Genomic DNA, 21187 nt, shown 5'->3' on the forward strand with positions numbered 1-21187 from the left:
ACGAGAGCTTCTTGTCCCGCCAGGGTATCGCCGGTCAGCTGTACCTCCCACTGCTAAACATTACTTTAGTTTTCTGCAGATTAACTTTTAGACCCACCCTTCTGCTTTGCCTCTCCAGGTTAGTGAGCATGCATTGCAATTGGTACCCTGAATTACTAAGCAAGGCAATATCATAAGCGAATTGCAAGTTACTAACGTATTCTCCATTAACTCTTATCCCCAATTCTTCCCAATCCAGGTCTCTGAATACCTACTGTAAACACGCTGTGAATAGCATTGGGGAGATCGTATTTCCCTGCCTGACACCTTTCTTTATGGAGGACTATGGTGGCTGTGGAGCCGCTATAGATATCTTTCAGTATTTTTACATACGGCTCGTCTACACCCTGATTCTGTAATGCCTCCATGACTGCTGAGGTTTCGACTGAATCAAACACTTTCTCGAAATCAATGAAAGCTATATATAAAGGTTGGTTATATTCCGCACATTTCTCTATCACCTGATTGATAGTGTGAATATGGTCTATTGTTGAGTAGCCTTTACGGAATCCTGCCTGGTCCTTTGGTTGACAGAAGTCTAAGGTGTTCCTGTTTATATTTGCGATTACCTTAGTAAATAGTTTGTAGGCAACGGACAGTAAGCTGATCGGTCTATAATTTTTCAAGTCTTTGGCGTCCCCTTTCTTATGGATTAGGATTATGTTAGCGTTCTTCCAAGATTCTGGTACGCTCGAGGTCATGAGGCATTGCATATACAGGGCGGCCAGTTTTTCTAGAACAATCTGCCCACCATCCTTCAACAAATCTGCTGTTACCTGATCCTCCCCAGCTGCTTTCCCCCTTTGCATAGCTCTCAAGGCTTTCTTTACTTCTTCCAGCGTTACTTGTGGGATTTCAAATTCCTCTAGACTATTCTCTCTTCCATTATCGTCGTGGGTGCCCCTGGTACTGTATAAATCTCTATAAAACTCCTCAGCCGCTTGAACTATCTCATCCATATTAGTAATGATATTGCCGGCTTTGTCTCTTAACGTGTACACCTGATTTTTGCCTATTCCTAGTTTCTCCTTCACTGCTTTTAGGCTTCCTCCGTTCCTGAGAGCATGTTCAATGGTATCCATATTATACTTCCTTATATCAGCTGTCTTACGCTTGTTGATTAACTCGGAAAGTTTGGCCAGTTCTATTCTAGCTGTAGGGTTAGAGGCTTTCATACATTGGAGTTTCTTGATCAGGTCTTTCGCCTCCTGCGATAGCTTACTGGTATCCTGTCTAACAGAGTTACCACTGACTTCTACTGCACGCTCCTTAATGATGCCCATAAGACTGTCATTCATTGCTTCAAAACTAAGGTCCTCTTGCTGAGTTAAAGCCGAATACCTGTTCTGTAGCTTGATCTGGAATTCCTCTATTTTCCCTCTTACCGCTAACTCATTGATCGGCTTCTTATGTACCAGTTTCTTCCGTACCCTTCACAAGTCTAGGCTAATTCGAGTTCTTACCATCCTATGGTCACTGCAGCGCACCTTGCCGAGCACGTCCGCATCTTGTATGATGCCAGGGTTAGTGCAGAGTATAAGGTCTATTTCATTTCTAGTCTCGCCACTCGGGTTCCTCCACGTCCACTTTCGGCTTTCCCGCTTGCTGATAAAGGTATTCATTATCAGCATATTATTCTGTTCTGCAATCTCTACTAATAAGTCTCCCCTGCTATTCCTAGACCCTATGCCATATTCCCCCACTGACTTGAAAACATACAGCACTACTTATAATGCAGTCAGGTGCCACAAAAGGCCAAAGCATCAATTCAGCCAACGCTGGAGATGAGCTGCTACATCTGCATCTCTGTAGCGTTATCTGGTTGGTATTCATGCACTGGCCTCAACATAGCAACAGTGGTTAATTGCATTGGCCCCCGCAGCAGTACTATCAAGGAAACATGTTGCAGTGAGTGCTCATCTTAAGGTTGCCATTTCAGAGGGAACATTATTTTTGTATGCTGAAGATATGTTTAGCGTTTTAGTTATTACCGTAATTAGAAGTTAGACCACTACCAGTTTGAAAAGAGGAAGAAAATTTGTCAGCACTCCTAAAGGCACACGTTACAATGCTATGCGGGGCTGGAGGGCGAATCATACTTGGAAGATTGCTCTCCTGCTGGCTGGCTTGAGCATCCTAAACATGAAAAAGGACAGAATCTTTACAACTATGCAAACACATCGCTTATTACTTACCCTGCAATCAGATATTCACCCATACTTGAAGCTCATGCTTGACTTTGTCACTATAACGACATGTGTGAAAGTGTCCAAGACATTGCCTTTCCTTGGGCACATTCTCATCAGGCTTTATCTTGACCAAATCAAGCATGGGCTTCTAGTTAAAGGGCCCCCGAAACGGTTCGGACAAATTTTGTAGACACGTAGGGTACAGCTTAACCCTTTCGCTGTCGGACCTTTCTGGCTGTGACGCACCCCCAGTGTCAGCTTAGTTTCAGGGAACGAGCATAACAGGGAATGAACATAGCAATTTATTTTTGATTATGATTGGTATACAAACAACATAGTCAATGCAATATGCACATTTCAGTGTTCTGCAGCTGTTGTTAGTAAACATCATCATCATCAGCCTGACTATAAAATCCGTTCAACATCCGAATCTGACGATGCGGAACCCTCTTCCTCGCATGCGAATCCGAGCTCGGCTCATATTCTGAATCGGAATTGAGCCACCGCTCCAATGAGCAGACGAAGGTCCCGCGCGCTGAGCCATCCGAAAGTAACCGCGCGCAGGGAGGATGCACTTTCAGTCGCCCGCACAACAGAGAGAAATGGGACGTTGCGTGATCAAGAAGACAGAGGAAGATGGAAAAAGGCTAAACAAAGTTCGAAGGGCTTTACGTTTACTGCTGCAAGCTGGAAGCTAGGGTGCGGCGAGAGAGCGAAGGCAGCAATCGAGTCACTCTTTTCGGAGAGGCAACGGCACGTGTGCCTGAACTTGACGCGCCGTAGCAGGCACACCGACACAAGAAAAATAAGAACCTTCAAACCAGCGGAGATGGCAGAACAACCCTTGAACCCATAACCATATGCGCGCGACGCATGATCCAGCGAACGCGGAGCCACCGCGCCACTCAGCAAAAAGAAAGTGGGGAGTGGCAGTTGCACCGTACTCTTCAATACATGGACTAACACAGGTCGAGGCGAATATACGATCTTGTAGAAAGAGTCAACAGATGGCGTGGCCAATCCAGGAGCGCCAGCTTTGCGCCCAGGCACGAAATTTTGAACGCACGATAGAGAACGTACCGGTACGTCAGTGACACTGTGGGGGGAAGCGCGATGACATACCGGTACGTCCGTGACAGCGAAAGGGTTAAGTAGAACATTCGCACCACACTTTAAGTGAAGCGTTACGTATTAATGGAGCTACAAGCGATTAAAAGCTACCCTCCTCCCTAGCCATGCTTTTCCTCCTCAACTCGTTCGTCGAGCGATCAGGGCGAAGCTCCGCCTTCACTGGTTCTGCGTGACGATGCGACGTCACATCGTCCACTTCTGGTTGTTTTGGAGCCCGCCCCCACCCGCGCGAAACCTCTCCTCTAGCCGCTTGGCCGTAGACTGCAAGTGAGGGCTCTTGAAGCAGCGGGCGCTGTGACCATTCTGTCATAGTGCCGAACGTGTCTGGTATTCCGGTAACCACAGGCAAGCTGGTCATTTCGGCTAATGACTTTAGGCATAAACTCAATGTGATGAAGGAACTTTAGCGTAGACGTACGTGAGCGGCCTGATCGGTCTGCACTGTCCAGCCACTTGTTGGCGCAGCGTTTAACCAGCCAAATAAAGCGCTAATATTGCTCTACCCAAGTGTAAAACATTTTAAACATTTATAAAAACAATGTGTGGATGATTACACTCCTGCGAAAAATAGACACCAGAGCAGCAAAGAAGAATACACTTCGTTACTGCTACTTTGTATGGTTTAGCTCTGTGCCACCAGGTGGCTGCACTGTGCAGCCCATTCACCATTGCCATTCACGTATGCCATTCACATTTGTGCTTCTGCTCATCCCGTTACGGCACAGTCAAGCGGCCAGACCCTGCCCCCTTGCGCTTGCGTTTGCCCTCATACTGGACTTGCGAAACGCTATTGCGTTAGTAATCTTCCGGTGTAAAGTGACGGCCACAAACGCGCAAATCCTGCCGACAATCGGATAGCGGCAGTCCGATGCGCAGCAGCCAGTTCGCTCATATGCTGCCTTGCAGAGGGACACGATGTCACATCTTGACATATTGCCAGTCGCTACGTTTGCAGTCCACAAGGCAACAAAGTCGAATCATAGTGCTCGCTAAAAGACTGAGACCAACTCTGACCGCGGAGCTCTCGTCAAAATGGAGTACGTTGTAACACAAACAGACGCCACTTGCTGTGTGCTGGAAGTGCTTAAGTGTACTGAAAAATTGTTTTTGTGCATTCTCTTTATGTTACTTTCTTTTTATAAAAACAAATGAACTAACATTCTAACTATTACGAACATCACTTGTTTACCATAAAGTTGGAAAAATTATCGATCACGCGCCCTGGTCAGCCAATCGGATAGCTCGCCCCACTGACGTCATATGGGTGATTTCCGTCATATGGGTAGGGGCGGCTTAAAATTCCGCCGAGCAGTGTGCTGCGATCAGCAGCGATGTGCATTTTTAAAACCTTGTAATAAATTACACGCTTTACGCGGAGCACTTAGCTGTGTCAATTAATGATAAGAAGGACCTACTCTAACAACTCAGTACGTTTGTAGAAAATTGTCAAAATCGTTTCAGGGTCCCTTTAAGGCACATTTCTTAATTAGGGGGGTAAGACATACAAATTAGCTTAAGACGCATAATGTGACTGGTTTTTAGCTTCTATAAATTCAGTGATTAGGTTAAAATCCCAGAGTAGAAATCCACAGCTATAGCATCTCCTTTATCATGGAAGCAGATCTGAGGCATCTGGTTAAATAGTACCACTGAATGAATTTTGTCCTTGCAAGCAGTAGAACACAGCGAAGCTTTGTATAATGTACAAAAATATAGACTGTTCAAGAACACGTGAAGGTTCATGCCTTGGGCCTACAAATGATACAAGCACGTAATACTGCACGCTATACACAGGAGCTATGTAAATGTACAGAGGTGCAACAAAGTACGCAAAAGACTTAGATCTACAGACAGGCATTATTATAAAAGACCTCCACCAGCAGACAGAATGAAAGCAATGCATGAACGGTGACTACCTCACAACATCGAGCACCACTATTGAAAACATGTGCCAGAACCACTGAAACCATTGTGCTGTTGTGTACGAAACCTGCAGATTGCAAGAAGCACAGTACAAGAAAGACCAAGATGAGTATGAGAAGCTGAACTGAAACATGAGACAAAGCGAGACAGATAAGAACATCACTTGGCTATCGCCGTTTGTTTTGGGTTGCAGTTCAGCTGTTGCAAACTTGTCCGAGCTATGCACCAATTGGCTCAGTTTAATGCTATTCTGACAAGAAACACCGCTGACATCCTATGAAGGGTACTGCCAAAACTGTTGTGCATTTGCGTTGTGTACCAGCTCTTCGACCCATGCTAAACACTCATTACCGGCATAAAAGAGAAGAAAGCAAAAACAAACTGCCGACATGCCTTGAAAAACATGTGCCTACTGATGACCGGACATCACTGCAGACATGGCGAGAATAAGAAATGAAGTGTCACAGCATCAGCACCGTAACCTAAGAGTGGTTCGTTGTGAGAACGGAAAGGCTGGCGCTATCTTGCTATCTTCTGCAGCCCTTCAGGGAGCACCAGAGCACGGCTCAGCGCCAGCACCGAAGCTCTACTGAAACACAACAAGCTGGCACATGCCCGCTTACGCTTGCTTGATTGGTGTGCTTATCATGACATATGACAGGCACGCGACTGTGAGAATAATTGATAATTGGACAATAATGCTACGTAAAATCTCTTTAAATCATTTCAATTTTCTAACATCTTTAAACATCATTTTTAATTTAGTTTGACATTTATGGCGTGCTTCCGACTCCTTGCGTTAGACACACATGGCCTCTGAGACTGAGTGTCAAGTATCGGAGGCCACGTAATAACTTGCACACGTGAGGTTTGTCGCCGTTTTAAAACGTTTGGTGGTGCTTAAAAAAAGTAGTCCCTTCACATAATTTTTATGCGCTTTCTTTTTCTGCTATACATCAGTTAATTGCTGAATGTACTGTACCTTGTTTTTCGATTACTTTTCCAAAGTTGGAAACAAAGAAGTCTACAAAAACTCAGAATCTGCAGCACGAAAGCTTTGGGTGATGTACATTCTTCTTTCGCTTTGCCCGCTGTTTGTGTATGTTGTTCTACTGAAAAAATGTACATTTCATGTGCAAACATCGATTTTATAAAGTATAAACGATCGATTGATGTCCAGCAAAAGAATGGGACTTCGTATGGACATCAAGGTACAAGGTACAAGGAACATGGACATCAATTACATGTGAACTGATGATACAGCGCACTATAGTCGCACCAACTACAGGCACCAACCGCGTAGCATCGTCCACGTCAAAATCATAGAAGGGTGTATACAACTCGAAAGTTTTGGAGGGCCTACAATGCACGCTTAAACTATGAACCTTATGGAGGTGCAATGTACGTCTGGAGTACCGTTTTTAGAGACATTCTATGGACATCCATCATTTTGTCCGCTGTTCGTCTTATGAATGAACTAAATGTATGTTCAATGGACATCCAAAACTTTGATGCCATTGTTTGTCCCTTAGATTTATGTGCATTTAAAGGATGTCCATAGGACATCCCATTTTTTGCTGGATGTTTGGATCAATCCGGCACATCTATTGGATGTTTGTGGCTATCTGGGATAGTGTGTTTGCTTTTATGATTCAATATTCATAAAGCTGCAAAGTAAACTTGTAAATACATATTTATTTTTTTATTCAGTATCTTAAAATTGCTCACTTCAGAAAATGCTGTCATCGACATCACCACATCAAATGTAATTAAATTTGGACGTGTGGCAGCTCCACCGAAAAAACTTTGTTAAGTAACTTAAGGCATTAACGAACAAGTGCCATTTTTTTTGCCTTTGTGACACAGGTATTAGTAACGACAGTCACAATGGCTTTGTGGTCACTATGATATGCACTGATTGCCATACTTCCAACTGCAGACACATGCTCTGCGAACACACACAGTTGCTTATTGCAGCAGTTCAGCCTGTCGACGTGGCCAAATCGAAACACGCCAAACATCTCAACACACTGACTTGCCTGCGAGAAATTCATAAGGGTGTTCTATGCTGCTTGTCGATGCATGCGTCCATGGCATACTGGTTTGAATATCAGGCTTTTGTACTAGAGGTCCTGTGCTTGAATCCTGCCGTCGGACAGTTTTAATAATATTTATTTAATTATTTATTACACAGCACTTTGTTGAAAATGACGAGTTTATAAAGTTAGTAAGCTGTTTGAAGCCAGAAGGACGAAATTTAGGCAAATCCATGTACCTCCCATAATTTCCATGCTGGCTGAACTGTCCCAATTTCAGCTCCCTAGACATTGGTGCCAGAGTTCCCACTAGTAATTATTGTATCAAACTCTATGGTATTGGGTGGTTTCTTAGCTTTCTTCTTGCTATGCCAGGTATCGGAACATGCCTTACTGGTTTGCTTTGCCTCCTCATAGAGGGCACTGGAGTTTTGAGGCACAGACATTCAAAAATCTATAGGAGGGTAGACACATACAGCTGCACTGTGAACAATAATCTGAATATCTCGAAGTGAAGCAAACAGCATTAACTTTGTTCTGTCCCTCTACATGGCATTTGCATATTTGTAAATGTTGGTCATGATAGTTGGGACACTCTATATGTACAGTAGTTCTTCATTCGTACGCTTGAGAAAAAAGAAAACACGAAAAACATACTAACCGAGTAAACATACAATCTGAAGCAACTAAAAAATTGGACAGACTCGGCTGTAGTTGACATCTAAGTAATGCGAAGTGTTGCGCATGAGGCACGAGACACCGACATGCGTCGAGTTGGTGGGGCTTCGGCGGCCCGAGACATGTACGTTTTGTTATTTTCCTATTGTGCAATGTTTAAAGACGGCGACGAGAGACAGAAACGAAATTGAGCGGGTAGACGATGCCGAATGCCACTGAAGCTAAATGTTATGCTCACATCGCATCGCCTGCAGCAGCCTACGGTGGCACGTTTCGATTATCGCTTATTAGAAGCATGCTGTACACTGTCAACGGCACTACATTTCATATGCGGTAAAACAGGTAGGTGAAGATGCTTATCGCAATAGGTTTGGCGGTGATAGTGGTGAATGAGGCAATCGACGACCTGGGGGGAGATAAACTGGTACAAGAATAACAACTGAGTGCGCGCCGGCGTTTTCACATGAAACGGGTGGGCGAGTATTGCGGTGAAGCTGTCGCAGTGGGCGGCTATATACTGTTCTCGATCGCGCGTGCTTCGTGCATTTTCTTTTTTACATGGGATCTAGCGGCTGGGAAACATATCCTATGATTGCAGTTTGGTGATGTACTGAACGTTGGTGCCGAAAAATCTTGTTTTCCAGGAACGTATGAACCGGTAGAAAATAAGCATAACTCTACGGGGTCATTTTTTGTCTTCTCGATCGCAAGCGTCGGCACCAAGAAATCGTATGTAACAGCATGATCGTATCAACGAGATTCTACTGTATACACACGCACCGGGTATTTCACGTAACGACTTGAACAAAACTTTAACTTTTTCTGTGTTTTTTTTTTTTCGACGGTGGTGCATCTCCAGCGTCGTTTTTTTTTTCTTCAGATATTGTGAAACAAACACAATGGCTTATTTTTGGTTGTGCAGAAGGGCAAAAGTGACATGGATAATGGAAAATGCTCTCTTGGAATGGTCCTCGCATTCCTATCTGACATCAGTGACACGGCAGGACAGAAACATGAAAACGTACCGGTACTTCAGTGACACTGAAAGAGTTTTAAAAAAGTTGTGGATCTCAGGTAATTAAAACCAAAGGCATATTGTTAATGGTCATCCTGAGTTACTCTGAGTATTCTTTCAAGTGCAGCTGACAAATTCGTTAACTTAAATTATGCAGATTTTTAAATATTTATTTTAGGGCATTAGTTTGTGATAATTGTAGAGCATGCTCAGAAACACTCAATGAAGTTGTCTTCACGAGGCTATCTGTTACGTGGTTCTTTTTTCTGGCCTTGGAAGAAAGCTTTAAAAAACGAAGATGATGTCACTGTATGCTTGTACATCTGGTTTGCAACGCTCTCAACTGTTCTTCCAAAGAGCAAAATCAGCATTCCCATTGTAAAAGAAGTAATCGGCTCGAGCATCTAAGCAGCCTTGTCAGCAGTGATGCTATGAAGGCGATTATAGGGCACAGTTTAAATTATAAGCGATAGGTGAGCACTGAAAGCTGGCTGAAACACACTCGTTGGCTTGTACAATGGGCATGCAGGCTTTGTCCTTTGGAACCACAGTTGGAAGCGCTGCAAAACAGATGCACAAGCATGCAGGGACGTCATTTTTTATATTTCGTGGGCTTTCTTTAGAGCCAGGAAATGAAGAACCACGTAAAATATAACATCGTGAAAACAACTTCATTGGATGTTTCTAAGCATGCTGTACAACTTCTACAATTTAATGTATGCTTTAACATGGATGTTTAAAAATGTGCATAATTGAAGGTAGATAATTGTTAAACTGCGATTCGAAAAATACTCTGAGTGACTCAGGACAGCTACAAACAATATGCCTTTGGTGTGTATGTGTGTGTTTGTGATATATTACTTTTCCTCCAGAAATTAAGATTCTAACTGTTATTTTTGTCAGACTGAAACAAAATGTGGAAATATATATCAAAACGTTTATTTAAAAGAAAAAAAATGCAGAAAGCGAGAAGGTGGAGCCCCTAGTCCAGGGCCCCACTGGCTTGAGCGGTCTGCCGTGCTTGGTCGAGGAGCGCTAGTTGCATTTCCCGATCCTCGCTGGCGAGCCAAGTCTCCCACCGCTCCCTTCCGGAAAGTTTGCCGGCTATTTTTGGTGTATTAATTTTGGGTGGCCTGTTCTGGCAGTCCCACGTAATGTGGGCGAGAGTTGGCCTGCCTCCGCACCAAGGACAGCGAACGCTGTACAGCGTTGGGTGAATGGCATTTTTCAAAAAAAGGTTTGGAAATGTGTGCGTCTGTATGCGGCGCCAGTCATAAGAGTCCTGCCTGGATTGGTCAGGGTGTGGTGGACTGTACTTTCTTCGTTTGCGCCGCTGGTGCTCAAGGATGTCTTGTGGTAAAAAGGGGTTTTCGTCAGAGTGGTCGGCCGCTCGGTTGACAAAAGCACGAGCTGCGCCGTCTGCTCTCTCATTGCCCTCGAGTCCTGCGTGACCCGGGCACCAGATGATCATGTGTTTCTGCGTTAGGTTGGATCCTAATAAGTGAGTGGTGCTATGTGGTAGCCTCCCGGTGAGGAATAGTCTACATGCGACTTGGGAATCTGTAAGAGTTATCAACGATTGTCCTAGAGCGTCCTTAGTTTTCATAGCTAGCGCGATGGCTGAAGCTTCTGTGGTATTCACAGATGCAACTCTAGCCGTGGCGCAAGTCACAAGCCCTTGATTTGCGGCCACTCCTACCACTGCGAGGGTGTATTTGTAAGCACCACATCGAGCGACATCTGTGTAGACTGTATCCGGGTTTCCACCGAATTGCTGCATTAACTTTCGAGCTCGAGCACTTCTACGTCCCCGGTGGTATTTCGGACTCATGTTCTTAGGGATTGGGGCTACTATGATCCTTTCATGAAGGACTCTGGGCAGAGATTCGAGTTCTTCTCCCGCATACTGTAGACGAGTAGGGTAACCCATGCGGCAAAGTAATTTTCTGCCAGAGGAGGTTAAGCTAAGCCGCTCCCGTTGAGATATGAGCGTCGCTGCCCACAGCTCCTCGTAGTTATTGTGAATCCCGAGGGCCAGCAGGCGTTCAGTAGAGGTTCCCTGTGGTAGGCCGAGAGCCGCTTTGTACGACGTTGTAATCAACGCATTTAGGGCCTTTAGTTCTGTTTTCATGGGGTCCTGGAAAGGGAGGCTATATGTGAGACGACTTAGCACAAAAGCCTGAACGAGCCGGATCGTCTCTGTTTCCTTGAAACCTTTTCGGCAATAAGTTACTCTACGGATCATACGGGAGATCTGTTTCACCGTAGTCCTAAGGGTTTTAATGGTGTGGTCTACTCGTTTGTTGCTTTGCAGCCACAGTCCGAGGGCTCGCATTTTCTGGACCTCCTTTATCTGGCTGTCTCCTAGAAAGAGGTTGACCGGCTCGTGAGTTTGACGGCCTCGACCTCGTATCCTGATAAATTCTGATTTATCGGGAGCGCAGCTCATTCCACTGCTGCGAGCGAAGGTTTCAACAATGGTCGCTGCTTCTTGCAGGATTTCTTCTTTTTGTCCTAACGAGCTGCTGGTTGCCCATAGGGTAATATCGTCTGCATATAACGCGTACCCTAGCACAGGTATGACGTCGAGTGTTTTGGCTAAGCGTCTCATGCCGTTATTGAAAAGAAAGGGGAAGAGTATCGCCCCTTGCGGTGTACCTCTATTGGGCATGGGAAAAGGGTCTGAGCACGTAGTGCCAATGCCTATTGTCGCGATGCGAGAGGTCAGGAAAGAGCGAGCGTAATCATAGATTCTTTGTCCACAACCGATGTCATTTAGCTCAGATAAGATAAGTTCATGTGAAATAGTTTCGAATGCGCTTTTTAAATCAAGAGCCAGGACGAGATGTTCCGCACCAACTGTGGTGTTGCAAAGAACTTCTTCGCGAAGTAGCAGGAAAACATCTTGTGTCGACAAATGTTGTCAAAAGCCGAATATGCTTGTGGGAAATAGGTTGCAGTCTTCAATGTAAGACGTGAGACGTGTGTGGATCACCTTCTCAAATAATTTGCCAAGACAGGAGGTTAGCGATATCGGCCTGAGATATTGTAGATCATGAGGATTTCCTGCTTTCGGAATAAGCACGATTTTGGCCTCCTTCCACTGTTGTGGAACTACACCCCTCTCCCATATCTGTTCATTAAAATACCGGGTAAGCTGTTCTAGGTGCTCATCGCTCAGGTTCCGGATCATAGCATTTGTGAGCTTATCTGGTCCTGGAGCAGTATTTCTCTTCGCAGCTTGCGCTGCCGCAAAGAGTTCTGCCTTAGTTATCGGAGCGTCTAGCACCGCGTTTTCTTGCCCTTGGTATGGCAAGGTGCATGGGGGAGTGATTACTGCTGCTACGTACTTCTCTTTAAGCTTAGTGAGGAGGGCCTGATCTGTTCCTGAAAATTCTCTGGCAAGTTTTTGAAGAGTGCGGTTATTGGCCGTTTTTGTTTTTCCTGGTTCCATTATGCTGCGAAGTATCGCCCATGTCTTGGAGGTGAGTAATGTTTCGCGAAGTGAGTCGCAAAAGCTCGCCCAACTCGCTGTCTCTAACTGCTGTGCGTAAGCGTTTGCCCGCTTTGATATTTCAGCAATTCTGTGGCGCAGTTTGCGATTAAGTCGCTGTTTTTTCCATCGTTTAGTTAGCCCCCTTCTGGCTTCCCACATATGTAGCAGATGGTTGTCAACTACCGGCGTTTCTGCTGTGAGCGCTAGCCGCTTAGATGATGCTTTATGAGCGTCTCGTATGTGTGTTGCCCACTCTTCAGCGTTCTCTGGTGATATCTCCGGCATGGGGATTTTGCGATAATTTACCCAGTTCGTGATTACCACCTGGCCACAGGGTCGCCGAATTTTCGGGGAGCCTACCGACACGCTGATAATGAAATGGTCACTGCCTAGATTCTCTCCTAGATTGGTCCAAAATACCTCGTTGACATTATTTGGGAATGTAAGATCTGGAAAGGTGTCTGCACTGACGCTGTTACCTAATCTTGTTGGGTTTTGAGGAAAAATGATGAGTTGGAGATCATATGCTTCGGCCGCTCGCTCGAGCTCCCTGCCTTTGGGGGTGTCTGTTCAGTAACCCCAGCTGGTGTGAGGAGCATTGAAGTCTCCAAGAAGCAGTAGTCTATCCTGGGTGCCGGAGTGACACATGACGTACCAAATGATGGCTTCAAAATCGGCCCTCCTTTCTTTAGGTGGGCTATACATGTTCGTGATTATGGTTTTTGCCTTGCTATGCTTCTGCGGTAGTATTGTTACAATTTGATGGTTGATGCTGCTAGTCGCCAGATAATCTATACTGATTGCTATGTCCTTGAGCACCATCGTCGCGACCTTAGGGTAGTCTGGGTGGGATATCGTGTAGCAGCCAGTCAATCTGACCGGCTTGTTACCGATCTCTTGCAAACAAATAACATCAGGTTTGACTGGCACCGTGTTAATGTATTGTTGTAGAGCTGCCGCCCGTTTGTGGAAGGTGCAGCAGTTCCATTGCCAAATTGCGAGATATTCGTGATGTACTCGCGTTCTACTCGCCATGAATAGTGCTTTCGCTGTCTGAGTTCGGTATGGGTCGTGGACGGCAGTTAGATTGAGCGCTGGGGCTAATGCTGGCTCGCTTACGAGCTGCGCTCTTTGCACTGGCCACAGATTCATCGACGTAAGTTTTTAGGCTTTGAAATTCTGCATACATCTGCTGCTGAAAATTTTGCATAGTTTGTTATTGATGCACAACTTGTTGAAGTGTGACCTCCACAGAATTAGGCGTCGTTATAACCTCGAGAGGCGTGCCTGCTGCTTTAGTATGTACTGTTTTGTTTGTTTCGGTACAGCGACTAGCTTTGAGGAAGGCCAACTCGCGCCTAATTTCTGCCAAGCTCTCGCGGAGGAGCTTGTTCTCGTTAATGATCTTCCGATATTCGGGATTTTCTGTTATAGGAGCAGTAGGAGAAACGACTCGTGCCCAGCTTACCGTGTTATCTTGTGGCGCTTGCTTGGCCACAGTGCCGAAAGCCCCCCGATTTAGGCGATTTTGGTGATTGGGAATGAGGTGGGTTTTTGGGATTGGAGTTCTTTCGGGTCCGCGATCTTGACCTGGATCGACGGCGAGTCTCTGATACCTCCGGCGAGGGATCCGATGCGGATTCTCCATCATTGGAACTGAACCAGCATAGGCGTTGAGGTGGCTTCGTTGAGCTGTCCTTCCGGGTAGTCCGTTGAATGCCAGTCCTCGGCGTTCTTTTTTGCTTTGGGGTTTGAGATACTTTTTACAACTTCGGTCTCCTGTCATGTGACCCTCCCCACAGGCTGCACACTTGGGAGCGCACTCATGACTGGCTACAGGGTCCCATTGTCCACATGTACGACATACTGGAATGTCCGGCTGGGGACAGACGTCTGATCGGTGACCAATTTGGTGACAAACTTTGCACACCTGAGTGGTAATTTTGTAGGGATAGCAAGCAAGTTCTCCGCCATTGTAGTAGATGTACCGCGGCGTAATACCTCCAAAAAAGGTGATAATGGCCGTTTTAGTGTTACGGAACATGCGCGCTTGGAGAATTTCAACCCCTTGCGTGCGTATGCGTAGATTCGCTTTTAGTGTTTCAGGCGTCGTGTGCGGGTCCAAGCCGTGAATGACACCCTTGGTTGTCCCGTCACTTGTCGCTATGTAGGCGTTGACCGAGTCAGGCCGGCCGTTGATGTTAAGCATTGCAATACGTCTAACGCAGTTCGCCACTGTCTGGTGCGGCGTGGACACGATAAAGATGTTGGAGCCCGGCTTGATTCTGAGCAGAAATTGCTCACCTGATATTTGCCCGTTGCATGCAGCAATCACGGCATCCTCCAGTAGTGGACTAGCCAGGTTCTTGACCGGTAGCCCTTGACGCGGTCGCACCACTCTCTTGAAATCATCCTTTGGCAGGGGGGGTAACCGCCTGTATGCTGGTTTGTGTTTAGATTTTCCGGTTGCTTGACCAGCGGAAACTTGCTGATTCTTCAAGGTCCCTGAATATTCCAGTGCTCTGGTCTTCTTCTCTTTCGCATCCTTTTTTTTCTGCCGAAGCGTGAGGACTGTCTGCCAATCCCCATCTGTTTGACTATGGCTCTTTGTCCCGGCATTCTGGTCGCTGGGTCCTTTTGGTGTCGTGAGGTTGTGAGCAGCGGAGTCTTGAAAATCCATGCTGTCAAGGTCCTGGCAGTGCGTGTCCGTCACCCGCGAGGGTCCGGGACGCGCAGTTGCGTCAGGTGGTTGATTTGCAAGAGCCATCGAGCGGTCGGTGGGAAACGGCAAGAAAGCCGCTTCCCATATGGCTCCTGGTGATAGCGGCCCGGGCAAGGGCGGTCGGTGAAGGTCGCGTCGTCTCCGTGGTTGGGGAGCGCGCCGACGGCACGTCTGTTCCCTTCCAAGGCGAAACTCTGTACGCAGGAATAAGGAAAAACAGCTGACCTAGAGAAATAGCGTTCTGGCTCGCAGACACTTCGTCTTCCAAAATGTGGAAAACTTGTGCACTCTAACCCACCATGTTTAGGTGAAAAGGAGTGATAAATATGACTGCATGGACCTTTTATTACTTTTCCTTTCCTTTCTTTCAGGTTCTCTTGGAGGGTCTACGCCAGGTTTCCAAGCAAAGATGTACACCTTCCCACACCAGTACAGTGTGGCCAAGTGCCCCTTTGTAAGTGCACTATTGCCATGTTATGTTTGCATTTGAGGAAGTTGTATGTGGCCATCTGCATGCTGTTGTAGACAGACTGGCCACATGTCACCAAGTTCTTGTGTTAGGCTACGAGGTAAGATTTTTCAGTGATTTGCTCTTTTTTTTTTCTTTTTTTCTAGTGAGCATATCGTATATGTGTGATTGTACCCAATGTAACTTCCATAAATGACTTCATTTTTATTAGGATATGGTTTTGACAGTTATTGTGAACCGAGCACAGACCATAATAACTGGCTCCACAAGCAATCTGCTCCATATATTAAATTCCATTCAGTACAACTGTATGACCTTCCATTCCATAGATTTAGAGACGATCACTTACTCCATGCAAAGCTTCAGCTTGGCACAAGAAACAAAGTATTCAGCAAGAAAAAGAAATCATACTTTACAGTGCCAGCATTACACATCAAAAAAGTATATAGCATATAAAAATAATAAAACGGGGGGGGGGGGGATAGTAAAGCATAGCAGTTTAGCAGTTGGAACAAGATAAATACCATTGTTCCTTACACCATCATTTACATTGCTTAGCAGATAAAGTGGAGCATTTATTATGTATTCATGGTTTATGCGATGCCCCACATTTTACAATGATCGAGTACGGCCACAGAAAAATAAACTACTTCACAAAAATAATGTAACAAAGGTTCAAATTTCATGGAACATGATATCTTCTGGAACTACCGTATTTACCACGTACCCGTGTAATGCACTTTCTTCCCCGATAAAACGAAGCAAGTTGGGGGGTGCGTTCATTATGTGAGTTAAATTTCGTGTAGACATTTTCGAAACCGTAAAAATTCAAAAGTAATACGGTATATATGATTTGAAACAAGCATAAGATAACTTATCTTTGCCGTAAAAATACATGCACCATTTGCAAACCGAAACTTCACTCCGCATCAGAACCACTAGACCTGCTGTTCAGGTCGCTCACCGCTTCATCCACATCGTGGTTCCACGTTCCACCATAGAATAAAGAACCAACGTGTCAGCTGCTCAAAGTCGGCGCGGCCTAAGCCACTTGCATGCTACAAACGCGCTCCGAACAGTGATCTCTGGTCGCGCCCCAACTCGTCCTCGCAGCCGCTTCCGGCTCTCTGCCGTTATCGCAAACACCACGTTGAAGCGCGCACCTGTTTTGACAAGCACGCTATGTGCGTCTCTTTCTTCGACCGTTCTGCTCATCGGCATGTCAAAGTTTATCGATGTCTGATCAGCGTTTGCGTTTTGTGAGCACTCTAAGTCCCGCAGCAGGCGTATAACTCGACTTAAGGCCCATCACACACGTCGGAACCAAAGGCAGGCAGAAAAGTGAGCCACAGACACGTGAATTCGACACTATGTCCACTATGCCAATTAAGTGCCGGTCACTCTATGGGGCTCTTGCATTGTTCAGGGGGCGCTGCGAAAATGGTGCTAAAAAGCGCCCTCTGTCCTGAACTGGGTAGTACCAAGCTCGGTCGTCTGCTTCGGAAAGCATCTTTACAATATGGACCTTCCACTTTCGGTTCTGTTGTACCACGGCTTGCAGTGAATATCGGGCGCCGAAGATTTTTTCAGGGGTGGCACGCTGTGTAAAGTCAATAAATTATGCAACGGCGAATACGTGTATGCTGTTCAAGAAATAAGCGGCGAAGTTTTAGCCCAGTGTCAATCGCAAGTGAAGCGAGGCGCATACGAAGTTGAACTTCAGGTAAGGTTTGCACGCTGCTAGATTCAGGCGCGCAAACGCGAGGAAATGCTTGCTATGAATGAATTCACAGCAGCGATAAGCAGACATCATGTGTACGGAACTGCTCGAGCACATGACGGTACGCGCCGCGACGGCAGCGGTCTTCCGACATGCCGCAAAACAGCGGGCCTCCTGCAATCTTTGTATACTGCATGCCGCTAGACAAGTAGTTATGCCTGCACTGTAGTAGCGGCCATCTGTCCCTTTAGCAACTGATAAATAATTGGTGCAATGCATACGAGCTCACAGTAACGTACGTGCGAATCGCTCTGCAGCGCGAGCTCGTGCGCTGCTCGCTTGATGTATTTTTTAATGACAGTGCTCGAACATCAATGTGCTGCAATCAATACAACCTTGCTGCGCTGCCTCAACATGCTGGCTTGAGGTCAAGGATGAGCACATTTAACTCTCTAACATGTGCTGCTTGTAGTGGGGTAGTGAATTGTCACTGAATCAGCCCGACCATTTGTGGTCATTTGCACACACCTGGTCACTTCACCAGTTCGCACCAGTCGAATTGTTAATTGTCGCTGTGGCCGGGTCTCGAATCGTGAATCATCAGCCATGCCTGCTGCTATGTCGGTCTGCCGTCGGGACTGTAGGTGCAAAAGACCGAATTTTAGGACGCAGATAATCAAGCAAGCTTCAAGACAGGTGAGACAGTCAGCATGGCGGGAAGTTTCGCTTACACAGAGTGACGAACTGCAGCTATCCAGCATGCCCGACGCTCCGCTTCGTGAGGCCTTGAAGGAAAACCGTAGAATCTGATGTTGGTATTCAGGCCTTCTTGTTCACGGCAGCCCACGACGCAGAAGTAACGATGGGGACGCTTTTTTCAAGGCTAAGCTAGGTCTCTCCGGATCGGCGTCGCCGATTCCTTCTGCTTCGAGCATTACACCTCACGGAGAGTCCATTTTCGTTAAACTATAGGCTGCGGCTAGCTCGCAGCGTGGTCTGTGAGAAGTAACGAGCCTTTTCGCACTCACAACAGGGCAGAAAAAAGTGCGAACCGACGTAAAACTCCGGCTAGAAACGTGCTTCGCCACAGCCAGGGCTCAATACTACCCAAGCCGGTACTACCCAGATAACATTTGGCGCGCCGCCACCAGGCGCTGCTACTATACCTCAAACTCCAGCGCAAGATGCCCATGGCCGCCCCTTCACTTCGACTCTCCTGTGCGCCGCGCCCAGCCGCGCATCTCGCGCACGCGCTCTCCTATTACATGAACGTAAAGTACATAAACTGCATATGTTGTAGAGAGCCAGTTGCATTTTTTACTCTCTTGAATCTGCGAGGTGCCTCTGCACCTGCACTGGCAGAATGAATGCGTTAAGGATTAAGTGCGCTTGCTCTAAACACATATGTGTCCATTACATATATATATGCGTCCATTACACATCCAGATGTTTTGCATTGCTCCTATATCATCTCTTTAGACCTGCCATAAAAATTAATGACATTGGGGATTTTGAGGGTGAAAATGGTACAAGAACAGCTTAGCATTTCTCGAGCATAACATGAATGTGCTGGACACATATGTGCAGATAACACAGCACTCATTGATGTTTCAACTTGTGCAACATTTTCGTGTAATTAATATCATGGATAGAATATTAAAATATAGTTTTCCACTTATGTCAGAAGAAATTCTTTTAATTTGCCGTAAACAATATTGACTCAGTCTACTGAAGTAGCCTTCAACCAGGCTTGTATATTTTAAATGAACAACCATATTTGCTCAGGAGATATTTGATAGTCACTTTGGTCAGGTATGTCTGTGCTGTGCATTGCAGGTAGGCCATAAAGCCTAAACCCAATGAGAGTGATTTTGTGTGGGACGGAGACAAGTGATGGCTTTGAGCGACAAAGCGGGCTATCACGCGAGATGATCGCTCGCTCTTGTTGAGCAATTGCTCGGTTCGGGAAGTCTACAATTTGTCGTTTGTTGCCTGGAAGTGCTATGAGCAACTAGCCAGTAGCGCAAAGCTGGAACTGAATCAGTCAAGTACTACTGACTGTTGCACAGAACAAGCAGACGACTAAATTTTGATACATACAAGATTAAGAACCTACTGCAAGACCCTCAGAAATATTTTATGCTATTCTTTACTGTAAAACACATCATCTTAAATTAATAAAGCATCCGTCACGCCAGTTTCGGTGCATAATTGATGCACTCATATTGGTAACACCGTGGGCATGTTGCTCGAAGTCGTTGCTCGTGTGGGGTTTGACTTGCAGGCGATGAGCGAACGCGACAACCATTTCCTTTGTGTCGCTTTTCGCAGTCATGTGCAAGAGTGCTTGCATGGCCAGTTACTAACTTACGTTCAAATGAAAGCCTCAGCAGCAGTCTCAACCTCAGTCACCATTTGTTGCATAGGAGAGAGCTGTTGTTCGTACTTGAAACTTGCTGCATTGTGCACATAGTTTTAACAGTGCATCATGTTGCAAAATCAAAGAAGTACTGCCTTTCTTGCTGGCCTGAAAACATGGATCCAGATTAACTATTAATATTTAAATTAAGATTAAAGATTAGTTGAATTTACCTTGATTTTCACACTCTTGTATAATTTTAGTTCAGGGCATTATAGTTGCTTCTCTCATCAGTTGCAGCATGTGTAGCAGTGGCATAGCCAGGAATTTTTTTCGGGGGGGGGGGGGGGGGGCACACTTGATCAGGGAGGGGGGATTGGGTAGGCTGGTGTTGTTGCATGTCGTTTTATTCCAGGTATCCTGCTACACAGAAATTTTAGAGGGAGGGCATGTGCCCAGTGTACTCCCCCTGGCTATGCCCCTGATGTGTATTTGATGTTACATGTCTAATTGCATGTTTTGTTTGCATTTCACAATAATGACTGTGGTACAACTGCATTTGTTGATGCAACACTTTCAGGATACTCCTCTTCCCTTTGCTAACTGCCGTTGGCTGAAGTGGTGTTTGAAATAACTCCTAACTGCAAGGTAATTATTAGGACTTTGCATTTCATATACTTTTATGTGTTTTTTGGGGGGTGCATGTGTTAATGGTTTCAAAATTAGAAAAAATTTGGCCTCTTTGCAGTCAAGGTTCATTAATTGATCCTGTGTGTACTGCAATGGCAAGTCCAGTACCTTTAAGAAGAAAGTTAAGTAAAATGCAATAACATTAGTTTGCTTCTTTCCATCTAATTGGATTAGGCAAATGAGTTGGGCTGGCTGTTGCAACAAAAATTGATAATATGCTAAATGAAAATAAATTAATGAGTTTTCAGTGTGTTTAACAAGCTGTGAATGGACCTTTTTCCAATTAAGCTATACACTTTAGGCGTACCCTCGCTCCCAGCTGCAGCCAAGCTGCACCGCCATTACCACAGGGCAGGTGTGCGAAGTGAGTGCATGATCCCTTCCATGATCTGCGGTAATTTTCTGAGCTTGAGGGACTGAACAATAATTTTGCATGTGTTCAGGGTGATAATATTTGTTAACTCTTTCGTTAGTGCTCCTATAAAAGGTAATCATTTTGATCAAAAGTTTCTCTATGGGCTGTGAAACATTTCCTTGGAATACTTCAGCTAGCAACCTCATGTGCCGTCCGAATTGACAACTTAACTATTTGTCAGAGTTGGCCATTTCTGGTAGATTGGGGAGGCTAGAAACACAAAGCTTTGACTGGAGATATTGTCCAAGCTATCTTCCAGTGCGCCTAGCACTTCCTTAATAAAATGACGCAAGATTTGCACTTTG

The 21187-nt window shown here is 45.6% G+C and overlaps 1 protein-coding gene across 6 annotated transcripts in view; it reads left to right on the top strand.

Moving 5' to 3' along the window:
* LOC139054193 (ranBP-type and C3HC4-type zinc finger-containing protein 1-like) overlaps window positions 1-21187 on the top strand; it is a 114541-nt gene that overhangs the window by 39908 nt on the left and 53446 nt on the right. For all 6 annotated transcript variants that reach the window (XM_070530868.1, XM_070530870.1, XM_070530871.1 and 3 more), the window contains one exon: window positions 15601-15683. In XM_070530868.1, the coding sequence (XP_070386969.1) occupies window positions 15601-15683 (83 nt within the window). The remainder of the gene's footprint in view (window positions 1-15600; window positions 15684-21187) is intronic.

This window comes from Dermacentor albipictus, chromosome 1, assembly GCF_038994185.2.
Source record: "Dermacentor albipictus isolate Rhodes 1998 colony chromosome 1, USDA_Dalb.pri_finalv2, whole genome shotgun sequence".
NCBI classification, from domain to species: Eukaryota; Metazoa; Arthropoda; class Arachnida; order Ixodida; family Ixodidae; genus Dermacentor; species Dermacentor albipictus.